The following is a 16,386-nucleotide window of genomic DNA, read 5'->3' as shown; positions in this document are numbered from 1 at the left end:
TGTGTTGAAGGCATGCAGGAGACTCTTGTGCCGACAACGAAATATCTTTTTTTTCTTCATCTTTTATTGTTGTATCCAAGCATTAGTTATTGCCAGTCTCACACACACACACACACACACACACACACACCCACACACACACACACACACACACACACACATATATATACTCACCCCCCCGCACACACACACAAACATGCAAAATATATATACATTTGCACACGCACACAAACCCCAAGACGATCTCCCATCAAAACAACAAAAGCAACAGCAACAACAATAACATCAACAACAACAACTCATGTGAGTGTGTGTGTGTGTGTGTGTGTGTGTGTGTGTGTGTGTGTGTGTGTGTGTGTGTGTGTGTGTGTGTGTGCAGGTAAGCTATTGATTAGTGAGGGAGAGATAGACAGACAGCTTGTGGTGGTGGTGGCGGTGGTGGTGGTGGTGGTGGTGTGAGATGCTATTATTATATTTCTCTGTTTATTTATGTATGTTTTTTATGTGGTAATCTTCGTCAGTATTTTTGTTCAAGCGAGATCCTATTTTTCTAACTTTGGACCTCTCAGGAAATTATTTTTGCAACATTTTATCCCCGAATTGACCTCTCTTCGACACTCATTTGTACTCCCTTTTATAGGAGCAATGATTAGCGGGATTTTTTTGTCATTTATTATTGCCCTTGATCTGCTTCCTTTAGTGCAAAAAAAAAGTTCTCTTAAGAAGATACTGGGCACATGCGGGATGCGGCTTTTAATTTACATTGGTTCTCAAAATAAGAATTCATATACAGCCAAGGGAGGAAACACCAAATACGTATCAAAGAGTTGCTGTGACGTGTATCCTCTCCCCCCATTATAACCATGTGACTTAGTGTTAGTTTATCAATGGCGAATTACCTTTTCTTTAGGCACAATTGATATGCTAGTTTTTATCCACGATGGTTCTCTAGGGAAGAATGCACGTACTACAGCCGATAACGGAAACACTAAACACATATTAAAGAGTCGCCGTGATCTGACTCAACTCCCTCCATTATAGCCACGTGGCTCAGTGTGAGTCTATGAATGGTGAATTAACTTTTCTTTCCGTGCGGGCAAACTGTACTCATGAGGGTCACAGTTAATTTACAAACTCCCAACATCAACGAAGTCCCGCAATTATGAGAGTTACCGCTTCACCTTGACCTCCAGTTGAGTGTTATTTACTTTTTCTTCCGTGAGCTCATTCATACATAACTTATTCTTAACCTTTCCACTGTGATACAACTCGACATGAAATTCCTGACGCCAACTATGCAGCCAGCAAAGGACTGGAGGCTCTTCTTTGAGTATACACAGACTATGAACGGTAATGTAACGTGGAGGCGGTGAGTGCACTAAAGGAGATAGCGTTCAAGTGTCTGTACTTTGCATTACGTCTTCCATTGTACGTTTGTTGAGCTAGTAATGAGTTTTGTCACAATATCTCTAAGTTGCGGTCAACACACGATCTACCTGTCTCTCAGTCTGTATGTTGCATTGATCAAAACACATCATATTAGGAAGAAGGACGAGGAGTTATATCATTATCTACCTGTGTACATAATTAACGTGAGAATGTGCGTCTGCTGAGCTATCAATAAGTTTTGTCAGCATACCTACAAGTTACACGATCTATCTCCCCGACTATGTGTGCGTAGCCTTCCTCAGTCCACACGGTACCATGAGCAAGGGTGAGAAAGTAATATATCATCTCCCTGTATACATAATTAACATGACCCTGCCCAGAGCTGGTAAGGGTGACGACAGCTGCAGGGTTTATTAAGAAAGAATTCCAAGAAAAACTTCACTTCTCATCTTTTCTTTCTCAGCTAGGCATTAAATTGCACAGACGCAGCAGATTAAAGCATTCACACACGTATGAATATAATGCATGAACAGATTAAAGAAAGAATTAAAAGAAGATGTAGCTTTCGGGGAACTATGAAACAATGAGGTGGGTGTCAGGTATTCGTTGCAGTAGTAGTAGTAGTAGTAGGAGGAGGAGGAGGAGGAAAAGGAGAAGGAAGAGGAAAAGGAGGAGGAGGAGGAGGAGGATAAAAAGAAAGTGATTATAATGATGATGATTTTGCAAGTCTCTCTCTCTCTCTCTCTCTCTCTCTCTCTCTCTCTCTCTCTCTCTCTCTCTCTCTCTCTCTCTCTCTCTCTCTCTCTCTCTCTCTCTCTCTCTCTCTCTCTCTCTCTCTCTCTCAAATCACCACCACTACCACCACTTCCACCACTAAAGCCAGTACAACCGCAACCAGTACCACCTCTACCACCACCACCACATCCACCACCACCACCACCACCACCAGTCACTCACTGCGTCAGCTTAAATAATGTGATTGCATGCGCCCAATTTTTTTTTACCCTGTTGGCTAAGTTATTTCAGTCGCCCACACACACACACACACACACACACACACACACACACACACACACGGACACACACACAAAAATGGTTAATTGAATCCCAAGCTTTCAACCTGATCTGTTTGGCTAATCACGCCGGCCGGTCTTACAAGGCTGGCTTAGAAGAAATCCCGCCCATCAATTATTCAAATGTCACTAGTAATTTGCGTTCGGAAAATTTGTGTCTGCTTGATCCACATTAAGTTGCGGCCGCCACTAATTTCGGATTCAATTTGTTCCCACGAAAATCACAGCAGTGGCGGCGGTGGTAAGGCACGCACGCACACACTCACGCACGCACGCACTCACGGACGTCAGTACCTCAAGTGGGCGTGGGAAGTAGTGTGTGAGGTGTTTTGTACAGGGACACACACACACACACACACACACACACACACACATATACACACACACACACCGAGACAGAATACACTGATTGTACACTTTCTTCTTCTTGGGAAAGGTGTGTAAATCATATCGGAGGCGTTTGAAGTTACCTAATAAAAACAGCTCTAGTCTTAACACTACTTATGATGTTATTACGAATTCTAGTTTATGATTGCACTCAGTTTTCTATTCTTGTCTGTGATTTAAAAGTAAAGGGATAGAAGATACAGGTCACTTAGATAAAATGTGTTCTAACGTAAACATTCCTCATGATGCTATTACGAATTATAGTCTTTGATTCTACTCAGTTTTCTATTTTTCTCTATGATAAAGATGTTTTGGGAAAGAAGTTACAGGTTACCTAAATAAAAAGTTTTGTACTGTAAACATTCCTTATAATGCTATTACGAATTATAGTTTTATATTCTATTCAGTTTTCTATTTTTCTCTATGATAAAGATGTTTTGGGAAAGAAGTTAAAGGTTACCTAAATAAAAAGTTTTGTACTGTAAACATTCCTTATAATGCTATTACGAATTATAGTCTTATATTCTATTCAGTTTTCTATTTTTCTCTATGATAAAGATGTTTTGGGAAAGAAGTTACAGGTTACCTAAATAAAAAGTTATGTAATGTAAACCTTCCATATGATGCTATTACGAATTATAGTCTAAGATTCTACTCAGTTTTCCTATTTTCTGCGAGAGCCGGTACATGTCACCTCAGAGCGAAACATACTTCCTTCAACACTCACTAGGATTCAACTAAAATCCACGGTCTGTATTTTACTCTCAGCTTTTCTTTTCCCCTTGTGATTTAGTTGTTCTGAGCGCGGAATTGAAGGCTGCCGAAAAATTATTCAACCTCGTTATTTTTTTATTGTGTGTAGTTATAATTTTCAAGCGCCTTAACGTATCACATCTGGTTCTGATTTATCTTTTATTTTTGGTATTTAAATGTTGCGAGACAGAACTGAAGGTCACTCAAAAGCTACGATAACCTTTTCTTTTGCTTCGAATTGTTTAAGGTCTCTCATATTATCACACACTCGTATTTTATTTCTTCCTCTGATTTTATCTTCTACTGTATTTTTTTTTTTTTTTGGAGAGAGGAGTTTCAGATCACCTAAATGTCTTCCTATTAATTGTAAGTGTATTTTTTTACAGCAAAGGAAGCAGCTCAAGGGCATGAAATAGCAATAATAATGAGAAAAAAGCCCGCTAAGCACTGCCCCTATGAAAAAAAAATAGTTTAGAAGGGTGGCCAAAAGGGAGGTCAATTTTGAGAGGAGAGGTGTCTCGATACTCTCCTCTTGATATGTGCGTATGTGTCTGGCTGAAGTCCATTTCTAACTTTTCTAACTATATTTTCCACCATTATTAACTATATTTTGCATCATTTTTATGAACACCTGTCCTCCTGGCTACATTTATTTCACATATACTAAACAAAACTCTAAAATCCATTTGCAACCAAGAAAAGACCAACTCCCTCAGCGTCGGTACTCCCGGGGGCGTATATCCCTTCTCTGTACGGGGATGTGGCGCTCCCTCTTGAACAGGTTAGGTTAGGTTAGGTTAGGTTAGGTTAGCTTAGATTAAGAGGTATGATTTTCCACTCTAGTGACCTTGGGATGTGAGCCGGAGAGAAAGGAAGGGGAATGTACGTATGATGCATTTCCAGCTCAATGTTGTATTATTGTGATGGCGAACCGAATCCCTTATTGAGCAGGAAGGGTGAGGGCAGAAAAATGGCAAGCAAGGGGAGGAGGGTGTGAGGGTGGCGGGTCACCCGGCAATATTTTCATTCCCTTGTTTGTGTTGTTTCCGTCGACTCATCAGTTTTATGCCACCTACGAATGAAAATTTACAACGTACCGCCTCCCTTCTGTACGCCGCCTGCCTGCCTGCCTGCCTGCCTGCCACCGCCACCTCTGACGTAGCATATGCAACTACAGAGCTAGTGTTGTTGTTGTTGTTGTTGGTGGTGGTGGTGGTGGTAGTGGTGATGGTGGTGGTGTTATGAAGGTTACTGATAATGTTCCTTGTTGTTTTCGTCATCACCACCTCCCGCATTACAGAAAGAAGAACAATAACAAAAAAAAGAATAAAAACAAGAACAGCCAGCATGAAAACAAGAACAAAATGAATAAGAATAAAAAGCACAGGAGCAACAAGATGAGATAAATGATAAAGAAAAAGGAGGAGGAAAAGAGAAAGAAATTACTAAAAGGTGGAGAAGAAAAAGAAGAAAATAAACACAAGTAAATAAAAATAATAATAAAAATACTACTACTGATAATGATAACAACAATATTACTTTTATAACTAGCATTATGACCACCACCACCACTACCACTGCTTCGGGAATCACGTGCCTATGGGCCTCCTGAGGGTGCTGGGGCCGTGAGGGCGACCTAACACGCGGCACAGATTACCTCCCTGCTGACGGGGCCTGCCATTACTCACGCCAGATCACGCCAAACAGCTCATTACTATAAGTCATGCGCGGCACCCCTCTGGAACTCAACCACATATAAATATACACGCTGGGTTGAGGATGCAAAGAAATAAAGAAATAATCCCCCGGTATGCTGAAATTACTGATGACTTCTCGCATTATAAAGTTGGACAGTTCGCAAGTTTTCTTTCAGGCTAAATTCCTTAACGTTATAGTGTCAGAGAGAGACAACAAGATAAGTCCATGTGGGAAAGGGTTGTGCTTCGCCCCATAGGAAAGGTTATCAATAAGTTTCCTTACTAAACATCATTCAACTTTATAATACATCAATCTGTCTAATACTAGGTAAAGAGTAGAGAACTTTGCCATCCTCTTCTTGTAGCCTCTGAGAAACACTCCTGCAAAGCCTTATACATACACACACACACACACACACACACACACACACACACACACCACTACCACCACTCCCATCCCCACCCCATCGACCCTCACCGCATAATTCCCGCCACTAATGACCCGCACGGCGCCGCCCCTAACCAGTATTACGTTCGACTCTTGCCTCACGAAGGACCATTACGCCGCGGTACTCCAAAGCGAGGAAAAATGGCGTGTGAGGAAAGGCGTCCAGGCGCACACACACACACACACACACACACACACACACACACACACACACACACACACACACACACACACACACACACACACACACTTCATAACGTCAGTAGTGTTATGGATGACTTTTTCTTGGTGAGGTAACGAATATTTTTTTTCGTGTGGCCTTGGTAGAAATTACATCTCTCTCTCTCTCTCTCTCTCTCTCTCTCTCTCTCTCTCTCTCTCTCTCTCTCTCTCTCTCTCTCTCTCTCTCTCTCTCTCTCTCTCTCTCTCTCTCTCTCTCTCTCTCTCTCTCTCTCTCTCTCTCTCTCTCTCTCTCTCTCACCATCCTTTCTTCCCCCTTTCCTTCCCTTTCCCTCTCTACCCTTCTCTCCCCTTCCCCTTCCTTCCCTTACCCTCTCTACGATTTCCTTTCCTTCCCTTTCCTTCCCTTCACATCTCTACCATTCCCTTCCCTTCCCTCATTTTCCTTCAACAAAAAAGTACAAATATATTCAAACTAGCCAGCATGTTTTAGTAATACACGTTTAATAATAAAATATATATAATTTATCACACACACACACACACACACACACACACACACACACACGGCGGTACTCACCACCACCCCTTCGCCGCTGGGTCGCCGCCGCTAACCACCTCCACAACTCACCTGCGGACGAGAAACCGGACAGGTGAGAAAGAGGGAAGTTTGGGAGAGGTGAGGCGGCGCGCGGGGCTCACCGGGGACTTGTGTGGGGAGGGAGAGGGGGTAAAGGTGTATGTTGTAAGGTTGTTGGGTTTTTTTTTTTTTTTTTTTTACAGTAAAGGAAGCAGCTCAAGGGCAAAAACATGAAAACAAAAAAAAGCCCGCTAATCACCGGTCCTATATATGAGAGCAGAGTGGCCAAGAAAGGGGTCAATTTTGGGTATCTTGGGTTCTGTTGTTATTTTTTTTCTTCTTATTTTATTTCATTTATTACCAATGCTTATACTACTACTTCTACTACTGCTGCTACTACCACTACTACTATTACTACTACTACTACTACTACTACTACTACTACTAGAACATAAGAACGTAAGGAGTCTGCAAGAGCCGGTTTGGCCCATACAGCAGCAGCCACACTCAACCCCACCCCTCCCCACCCATCCATGCTTTTATCTAACCTCCTCTTGAATGTATGGTATATATTAGCACTACTACCACTCCTACCACTAATTTCTATCTATCTAATCTTAATCTTCACACACACACACACACACACACACACACACACACACACACACACACACACTCCTCTCCTTGTTGTCGTGTCACCAGCTGTCAATCTTTCTCTCCCTCCCTCCCTTCCTCCCTCCTGCTACTCCACCTGTCAGCCTCCTCCTCTCTGTTGTCTCCCGCCCCCTCTCCTCCTCCTCCTCCTCCTCCTCCTCCTCCTCCTTCCTTTCTCTCTCAATCTTCCAGAAAAGAAGAAAGAAAAAGTAAAAAAAACATGTAAGAAAAAAAAGAAATCCGTCAACTGTTTCCTTCCTTTTCCAGTTAAATACAAAACAACAACAACAACAACAACAACAACAACAACAACAACAACAACAACAACAACAACAACAACAACAACAACAACAACAACAACAACAACAACAACAACAACAACAACAACAACAACAACAACAACAACAACAACAACAGTATGCCGAAAACAGAAGTCAACGAAAAAATATATATATAAAAAAAGACGGAACGCTCACACACACGCAAAACTTCCGCCGCGAGTTTCCGGAGAGACGTCGGAACGCGGCCAATTAAGTCCAAGTTTAATACGCATCTTGAGGAAGGCAGCGAGGGAAGGGGAGCGAGAGAGGGAGGGAAGAGGAGGAGTGAATAGGTAGGGGAGGGGAGAACAGGGAAGGAAGATGGAGGAGGGTAGGACAGGGAGGGAAGGAGTATGAGGGGAAGGAGAAGGGAAAAGGGGAGAGGATGGAAGGGTGTGTGGTTATGGTGGTGGGGAAGGGAGGGGGAATTGATGGAGGAGAAGCAGAGGGAAGGATAGGGCAGACAGGGAGGGAAGGGGAGGAGGGAAGGACAGGGAGGAAAGGGGTATGAGGGGAAGGAGAAGGGAAAAGGGGAGAGGATGGAAGGGGGTCTGGTTGTGGTGGTAGTGGAGGGAGGAGGAATGGACGGAGGAGAAGCAGAGGGAAGGAGAGGACAGGAAGGGAAGGATAGGACAGGAAGGGAAGGATAGGGAGGACAGGGAAAGAAGGGAGGAGAGATAGGAGGTTGTGAAGGAAGGGAGGGAGCAAGAGAGGACAGGATAGATAGATATATAAATAAATAGATAGATAAATAGACATAGAGAGATGACTACGCTTTTCCTCTACCTTGATAATCCGTTTCAGTATTAATCTTTTATTGTTCTCCATTCCCCAAGACCCAGCATCATGCTTTCCCCCATTTCTGCTTCAGTATTTTTTATCTTCTTTTTTCTCCAGCAAGGGATGCAGCTCAAGGGAAAAAGACAAAAACAACAACAAAAAAGTCCGCTATACGCTGCTCCTACAAAATGAAACAGAATGAGAGGCCACGATAGATCAGTTTCGTATGGAGAGGTGTCTTGATACTCTTTTCTCTTTAACCTACGACCCACAATTCTGCCTTTCCCAAGTCTCAAGGCTGCTGCTCCCTCGCCCGGCACCTGTGGAGTCTACAAGCAGTGCCGCATTTCATAATGGATAACACGAGCACCTGTTGAAGGTGGCCGCCGCCCGCTCCTCCTCCTCCCAAGCTTGACCCGCCGGCTACAGGATGGAGTCTTAGTCTGGCTACACTGCACAGGTTGGGGGGGGGGCATGCCTTGTTATCCCCGAGTGAGCTGATGATGGCGATGATGATGATGGTGTGTGTGTGTGTGTGTGTGTGTGTGTGTGTGTGTGTGTGTGTGTGTGTGTGTGTGTGTGTGTGTGTGTGTGTGTGTGTGTGTGTGTGTGTGTGTGTGTTTTGGCATGAATCATTATAGAAAAACAAATTCCCTTTACCTCATTTGTTCGCCTAAATATATATACGTACAAACGACAAGTGAGCTGCCGCGCGACACACCCGCGCTACACACGCATTATCTGCCCAGCGTCGCACTTCGTTAAACATGTACTGCCGCCTGAAATCGCGGCGTGCTGCCGACACCCGCCACGATGAGGATGCTGCCGCTGCAGACACCTTGTGGAGAAGGGGAAGGGCACGCACCTCCGTTACTCCCTCCTGAAGACACACACACAGACAAACAGACAGACACTTGCGGGCCCTCGCGCTGCTATCATCGCCGCAGGAGCGACGGGGCCAGAAATGTGTATTCCGCGCTAAGTAGTTAAGACTCGTTAATTGAGTCTACAGAGTAATTTTCCGGCGCCTCTATTTAAGGCCTCTTTGTATTCATGCATTCATAAATAGTTCAAAATAGTGACAAAAAAACGATATCCCGCAGGGAAAGTCATTACCGTGGGGTGGCCACAGTTGAGGCATGAAATTACACAATAGATGAAATTTATTCATTGTGAGGCGTTTATGTAAACTGTGCAAGTTGAAATATAGATATGTATAGAAATCCTGCAGCCAGCCAGCGATGTATGAACGCGCGCCCGCCAAGCCTGTATACATGGGCGTCCCGGGGGACGCGGGGCTTACGGGGCCGCGGCGGCGAGGGGAAAATAAAAGTGTGGACGCCATTTGAGCGGTGAGGCTGCCAAGGGGGAGGGAGCCGCGAGCCCCGCCCGGGAACACGGAACACCCGCGGCCTGGCAACGGCTAACATCCGGCCGTCAGCCACCGAGGCGAGGACCTGGTGGTTACCTGGACATGAGGTAAACGACTTACTGATACCCTCACAAACATTACTTGACTTATTGTGACAGTGGCCATGTCTCGCCCCGGTCGTCTTGAACAGTGACCCCTGGCCGTGCAGCGGGAGCACCCTGACGCCAGACACAGACAACGCACAGAGGCAATGGCCTCGTGATCACTTCGACATTATCCTGTGCTGTTGCCGTCCTTCGCTGCTGTCATCCTGAGCGCCGTGCATACCGCCGCGCCTCCCTTGTCCTCGTCCTTTACGCTGGCAAAATATTAAAAATACACACTGCCAGGATTGCAAAATTTGCACGAGCTACTGAACCGAGAGTGACCGGCTTAGGGGAGCAGGTGCAGCGGCAGCACGGCTCACGCTGCCGCCGCCGCCGCCACGACCGTGCCCCAGCGCCGGCCACGCCACTGGCGGTGCTGCGTAAACAAATAAATAACAGCCCTGTTCCCCTCGTCCGCTACAGCCACGGTGGTCCGCCTCATAAACGGTGGTCGTAGTCTGTACCAGCGTGTCTCAACATTCATCAATTGATGAACCACTTCCAAAACCTAATGAAAGCCACGACTCCCCCCCTAGTAAGTTATAAATCCTATCTATGGCACTTTTTGCCGTACATAGTAATGGTACGGCAGAAACACTCTTGTGTGCCAGATTCACGGCCCCCATGAAACGCATTCACAGATTAGGAAAAATTACCAGACCGCCCTAACGCTGACGGGGAAGTACATGTTGGCTTCCAGGGAACAAAGAGTAAAAACCCATTTACCAGTCAACGGTTTCCGGCCTAGCACTCTGGTATCTCACAAAACCAAAGCAGCCTCTCCCGGTTACCATAAAGCCATATGGAGTCCGCCGCCAACTAAACTCTCTTACCTGGCCGGACTAACAGCACGGGGCACACTGGGTCTGTACTGAGGCGGGGGCAAGGCGCACCACTGTGGTAAGGCCTTCAGTGAGTGCCACTGCTACTTATAACAGTGAAGGAAAGGAGGATCATACAAGCTCAAACATCTGCCCTACACTCACCCTCAATAGCGGTCATCCCAATTGTTGGAGGTCAATCGTATAACAAAGTATTGCTGACTAAGTAAAGCCTTGTTTTGATCAAAATGGTGTGTGTGTGTGTGTGTGTGTGTGTGTGTGTGTGTGTGTGTGTGTGTGTGTGTGTGTGTGTGTTATAGCATGTCGGGGGGTGCCTCAGGAATGCTCTCAACACCTTCAGCGGCGCCAAGCTCGTGATAATAACGATAGGTGAAGTGCACGCACCATTGCGGCGCCGAGTGGAACTGTTAACTTGACTAAGGGAGTGATTTCGATAAGATATGAAGCCTTTCCCCTCATAATACTTGGCCTTCCCACGTCTTCCTCCTCCTCCTTCCAATCCCCGCGCCTCACTGTGCACAATAGACGCAAAATAAGTCCGTGATAATATAAATATAAACAAGGTTAAACTATACAGCCGACGAGGGCATTGGATTCGATAAGATACAAAGCCTTTCCCCTCACCCCACCTAACATACCCACGTCCCCGTCTTTGCATCTAAGGTTACATCGCTTCCCTGTACAGGATCGACCAACCCCAAACGCCGTGACTATCGAGGTCTAAAGAACGTGACGAACCATCAGTCGAGGAGGAGAAGGGGCGATAAAGCGACGTGGCAGCTCATTACGCCGGGACGGAGAGCGAAGTCCACGCTATTGTCTGCACGCGAGGACGAAAAAATGAAGTGAATGAAAGAAATAATCACCGTGTGTCTGGTGATGGTGCCCCCTTGACCACGGCCACGTCACAGGAGTCCTGCCTAAGCTAGGGTGGGGAGGCGTGATATTGTGCCTGGTGGAGGTGTAGACTGTAGAGGGTCATGGTGTTGTGTGGTGGTATGAGGAATGGTTGTGGTGGAGTGTGGTGGGATGAGGAATGATCGCGGTGATGTGTGATGGTGCTGTGGTGAAGGAGTGTGTTTGATTGACGAGTCTAAAGTGTAGGGCATAGGGTATATGATGTATAGTTGGTCGCGCAGCGGTGTGGCTGGGGAGCGGGCGTGGCGTGGGTTCCGGGGGTGAGGAGTGGAGGAGGGACAGCAGGTGGGAGCAAGACCATCTAGTTAGCGAGGTGGCAGTTCGGTGGTTCACTATTTCTCGGGAGCAGTGTTGGCAGCGCTGGGACGTGGCAATACCCATTTCTCCCCCTTCCCATCCCCCTTGAACCTTAAGCCGCGGGTGGCAGAGACGAACAGTTGAGGATTTGGTAAATTACAACTATGTGTTGCTCTCCTTTGCTGCAGTACCGCCGAGGAGGAAGTTTAAAGGTGGAGGGGAAGGGGAGCAGGCCGCCGCCATCTTGAACTATTTAAACGAGCACCCGGAAAGAGCAAAAGACCGAACTAGCACTTCACACACACGTTCGTTCGCTAGTTCATCATTTCTTATCAGCCAACGGAACACCGCCTTGAGTCATCACAAGAAGAGTAGACTAAGAACGTTGTGGTTTGAAATATATCTTACATAAATAAACGGATAAGGATTTCTTACGTTAATTGAATGGCTAACAATTTGATTTTTCCCATAGTATTTTCAATCGATTCACTAACCTCAGAAAGACACTTTAGCAGAGGGAAAACTTCTTCACCTTCTTGCCAGAATAAAAACGAAACACAGGTAATTGCTCTACCAAGTGACGGTAAATCTACTGTGCCTCCCGTCCCCCTCACATACTATAAAAGCCCTGCAGTACTGCCCTAAAACTGCCCAGTGTCAAGACTTTACATTAGGAAAACTTCTTCACCTCAGAGCCAGAAGAAACGAAACACTAGTTACGACTCCATCACCCAACGGACAAATTACTCACTCCCCCCCAACCCACCAACCAACATACACACACATTTTAATGCCCTGCAGCACACCCCACTGCCCGAAACACCTCACCTCATGTCCATAGAAGCAGCGCAGCTCGTGTTTCGTCGCCAGCAGCTCCCGGGCACGTTAACACACAACACACGCGCACGGCACACAGGTGTAACTCAAAGTGGGCGGAGAGTCAGGCAGTGAGGTGGACAGCCGTGACGTAGGTAAGAGTGGTTGCGTAATACTTCTTCAATCATCTGAATAAAATCGTGACTACTTCATAATCATTCGCACTACTGCATACAATTATTCTTAACATCGTCACTACTATACTTGACGTGGAAATAAGTCGCACGCACTGGTTGTGAAACCGAAATCGAGAGCAAGTTACCCATCGATTGCAGAACATTCCCTCTTTCCTATGATAACTGAACATGTTGCAGGGCACACGCTGTACAATGTCATCTATACAGTGGTCATGAGCACCGAGGCCACGCGCAGCTATACCATATGCCCTCAACCTGACCAGCATTATACTACAGAACATGATTAAAACTAAGAGACGATTGACTGGTTTCCTAATGTACCCACGTATCATATTTTTCGCCATTGGTTTACACACACACACACACACACACACACACACACACGTCCTCCTTCGCGCGCCGGGTGTCAGGCGGGGCGAGGGTCGACACCACAAAATATGGCGTAGGCGACGAGGCCTGCCCTGGGGAGACTCCGCGCCGTGACAAGCATTGCCCATCATGCTGCAACGCTCCTCGACTGCTTGGGAAATATCCTTACCGGGAGTGAGTTAAATCATGCCTCGGGGCCCCGTGCTCTCGAGGGGGAGCTGCCTGCCCGCCTCCCGCACCTCGCCCGGGCCCGGGGCCAACGCCTGACACAAATTACAGCTCAGGTCCGCGGCTCTAAATTCACACTCGCCCGGCCACCCGAGGCGCTAAAATTTCGAAAGTGAGTATATTTTGGAGGTTTACGAATTCTTAATCGCCCGTCAGTGTGTCAGACTCGCAGGACTCAGTCCCTAAGAGTTACTGAAAATATCTGTGCATGAAATCAAAATTCATTTTATCCTACCCAAAAATTATATGTGGAGTGTCAACAAATAGGTTTGCATTCCTATTCGAGAATGTAGATTTCCTACATAAATGTTTTATTGAAATGATTGATAATACTTCGGCTGGGCTGAATAATTCTGGATTAGTAACTATCCAGCTGTATGTACCACTACGTAGGTTACCTGAAGAAAAGATGAGAATTTTTACCGCTGGAAGGAGACCCCAACTCTCCCACGGGGGCCGCCTGTCCCCTCAGCCTCACCCCGCGGCCCAACCTCCCGCTACTCATTAGTGATCACCACACCACCACCACAACTACTCCTCCTCATCCTCCCACTCACCCTCCTCCTGCTACTCGTCCTCCTCCTACTCCTTCTACTCCTTCCCCTCTTTCTCCTATTCCTGTTTCTATTCCTCCTCTTCTTAATCCTCCTTCTTCTCCGCTTCGCTGATAAACACAAATCGAAACGAACCTTCAAAGAAGCAGAGCAAAGGATGGAACACCAACGCAACACAAAGAAGAAAGAGCGAACACGAAGTTTGAATATGACAAAACACACACACACACACACACACACACACACACACACACACACACACACACACACACAATCTATATACTACCTTCCCCCCCCACACCCGCTTTGTGAGGTCCGGAAATCGCAACAGAACCATTACGGGGAATACATTAGTTTGCTTTAGTGTCCGGCATTCAAGAGTTTATCATTGTGTGCTCACCGGCCAAGACTGAAATGTACATATCGGACCCATTCCTCTTGTGCCGCCGAGGAGAGAGGGACAGAGAGAGAGAGAGAGAGAGAGAGAGAGAGAGAGAGAGAGAGAGAGAGAGAGAGAGAGAGAGAGAGAGAGAGAGAGAGAGAGAGAGAGAGAGAGAGAGAGAGAGAGAGAGAGAGAGAGAGAGAGAGAGAGAGAGAGAAGAAACGAAAGAAAGAAAGACAGCCAGAGACAGTCAGAAAACTAAGACGACCCACTGACTGACTGACTGACCTAGGAAATAGTAAATAAAAATAAGACAAAATAAAACAAGCGAGGAGCGAAGCGTCTCTGATATATATTTAAAACTGATGAATAAACTAACACACGCACACACACACACACACACACACACACACACAACACACACACATGATGCCAAGGAGAAAGAAGGAAGGAAAAAAGGAAGGAAGAAAGAAAGAAAGAAAGAAAGAAAGAAAGAAAGGAAGGAAGGAAGGAGACGAAAAAGCACAGCAACAAACCATAACCAACTTTATGAATGAATCCAAAAAAATCGATATAAAAGATAGTCTTGTGGTGTTCCTAGCGTCATTTATACATCAAGAGGCGTGAGGCGGTGAAGGATGACTGAATGAACTTAAGACGAGGAGAAAAACAGCGGACGGCATGGAACGAGGAGGAGAGGGATAGAGAGGAAGAAGGCGAGACACAGAAGGATGATAAAGCTAGTGTATGGAGGCAAGAGACACTATGAATGGACGTAAAGAAACGGAGTACGAGGCGATGAAAGGAAGAGAGAAGAAACTGTGAATGAACGTAAAGGAAAAAATAAGGGAGTGAGGAAAGAATAGGGCGAGTAAGAGCGAGTGAAGAAAGAGAGAAACTGTGAATGGATGTCAAAGGAGAGAAAGGGAGTGAGGAGAAGATAGGGCGAGGAAGAGGCGCTTAAAGGAAGAGGAGCACCATGAATGACCGTAACGGAAGAGACCAAAGAATCAGTGTGGAAAAGAAAATAATGAATGAACATATGGAGAGGAAAGGTGAGTGGGTTATATATTCATGTTTTCATCTCAATCATTTACACATTTCTTTATTTATTTATCATCACCATAGTCACCATATAAGTTATTAATAAAACAACTCACGCCTGTTCCCTTGCCCCTCCACCGTCTCGCTCACCCACTTCCCTCCACTGTTCTCTGAGCCTCCCATCTCCTCTATACCGCATCCCACCTACAGCTACACTTACCCCATCCATCTCCTCTACCGCATCCCACCTACAGCTACACTTACCACATCCATCTCTACCGCTTCCCACCTATACACACATCCCTTCCATCTCCTCCTCTCTCGTTTCCCTTCCGTACACTTCCCACTGTGATTTTCTGTCCCCACCCCTTCCCTCTCCCTTCTTCTCTATACCTCACTTCTTTTCCGTCCTCGCCTCACCCCTCCACTTCCTTTCACTCTCATCTTCTTTCTCTTCCGTCCCCTCCCCTCCCCTTCTTCTCTCTCCCCTTTCCTGGCCACTCTCCTTTCCCATCCACTCTCTCCAACACACTTACACCTTTCCCCTTTCCCATACACACACACTCGCAGGACTCAGTCTCTAAAAGTTATTAAATATTTGCGCATGGAAGCTTAATTTATCTTTTCCTACCTAAATATTATACGTGGAGTGTCAACAAACAGCTTTGCATTCCTATTCAGAGACGTAGATATATATATATATATATATATATATATATATATATATATATATATATATATATATATATATATATATATATATATATATATATGTTTTTAAATTATTCTTAAAAATTTGGGTAGAGGTATAATTCTGAAGGGAAGGGAAGGGAAGGGAAGGAAAGGGAAGGGAAGGGAAGGGAAAGGAAGGGAAGGGAGGGGAAGGGAAGGGAAGGGAAGGGAAGGGAAAGGAAGGGAAGGGAAGAGGAAAAGTGAGGAAAGGGATGGAAAAGAGAAGGG

The 16,386-nt window shown here is 45.7% G+C and overlaps 1 protein-coding gene across 1 annotated transcript in view; it reads right to left on the bottom strand.

Moving 5' to 3' along the window:
* LOC127009417 (lachesin-like) overlaps positions 1 to 16,386 on the bottom strand; it is a 321,398-nt gene that overhangs the window by 249,562 nt on the left and 55,450 nt on the right. Inside the window, exon 2 of the mRNA XM_050882510.1 lies at positions 6,508 to 6,558. Coding sequence (XP_050738467.1) covers positions 6,508 to 6,558 — 51 coding nt within the window. The remainder of the gene's footprint in view (positions 1 to 6,507; positions 6,559 to 16,386) is intronic.

The sequence above is a fragment of the Eriocheir sinensis genome, chromosome 40 (genome assembly GCF_024679095.1).
Source record: "Eriocheir sinensis breed Jianghai 21 chromosome 40, ASM2467909v1, whole genome shotgun sequence".
Taxonomy (NCBI): domain Eukaryota; kingdom Metazoa; phylum Arthropoda; class Malacostraca; order Decapoda; family Varunidae; genus Eriocheir; species Eriocheir sinensis.
This window is presented reverse-complemented; position numbering and strand designations above follow the sequence as displayed.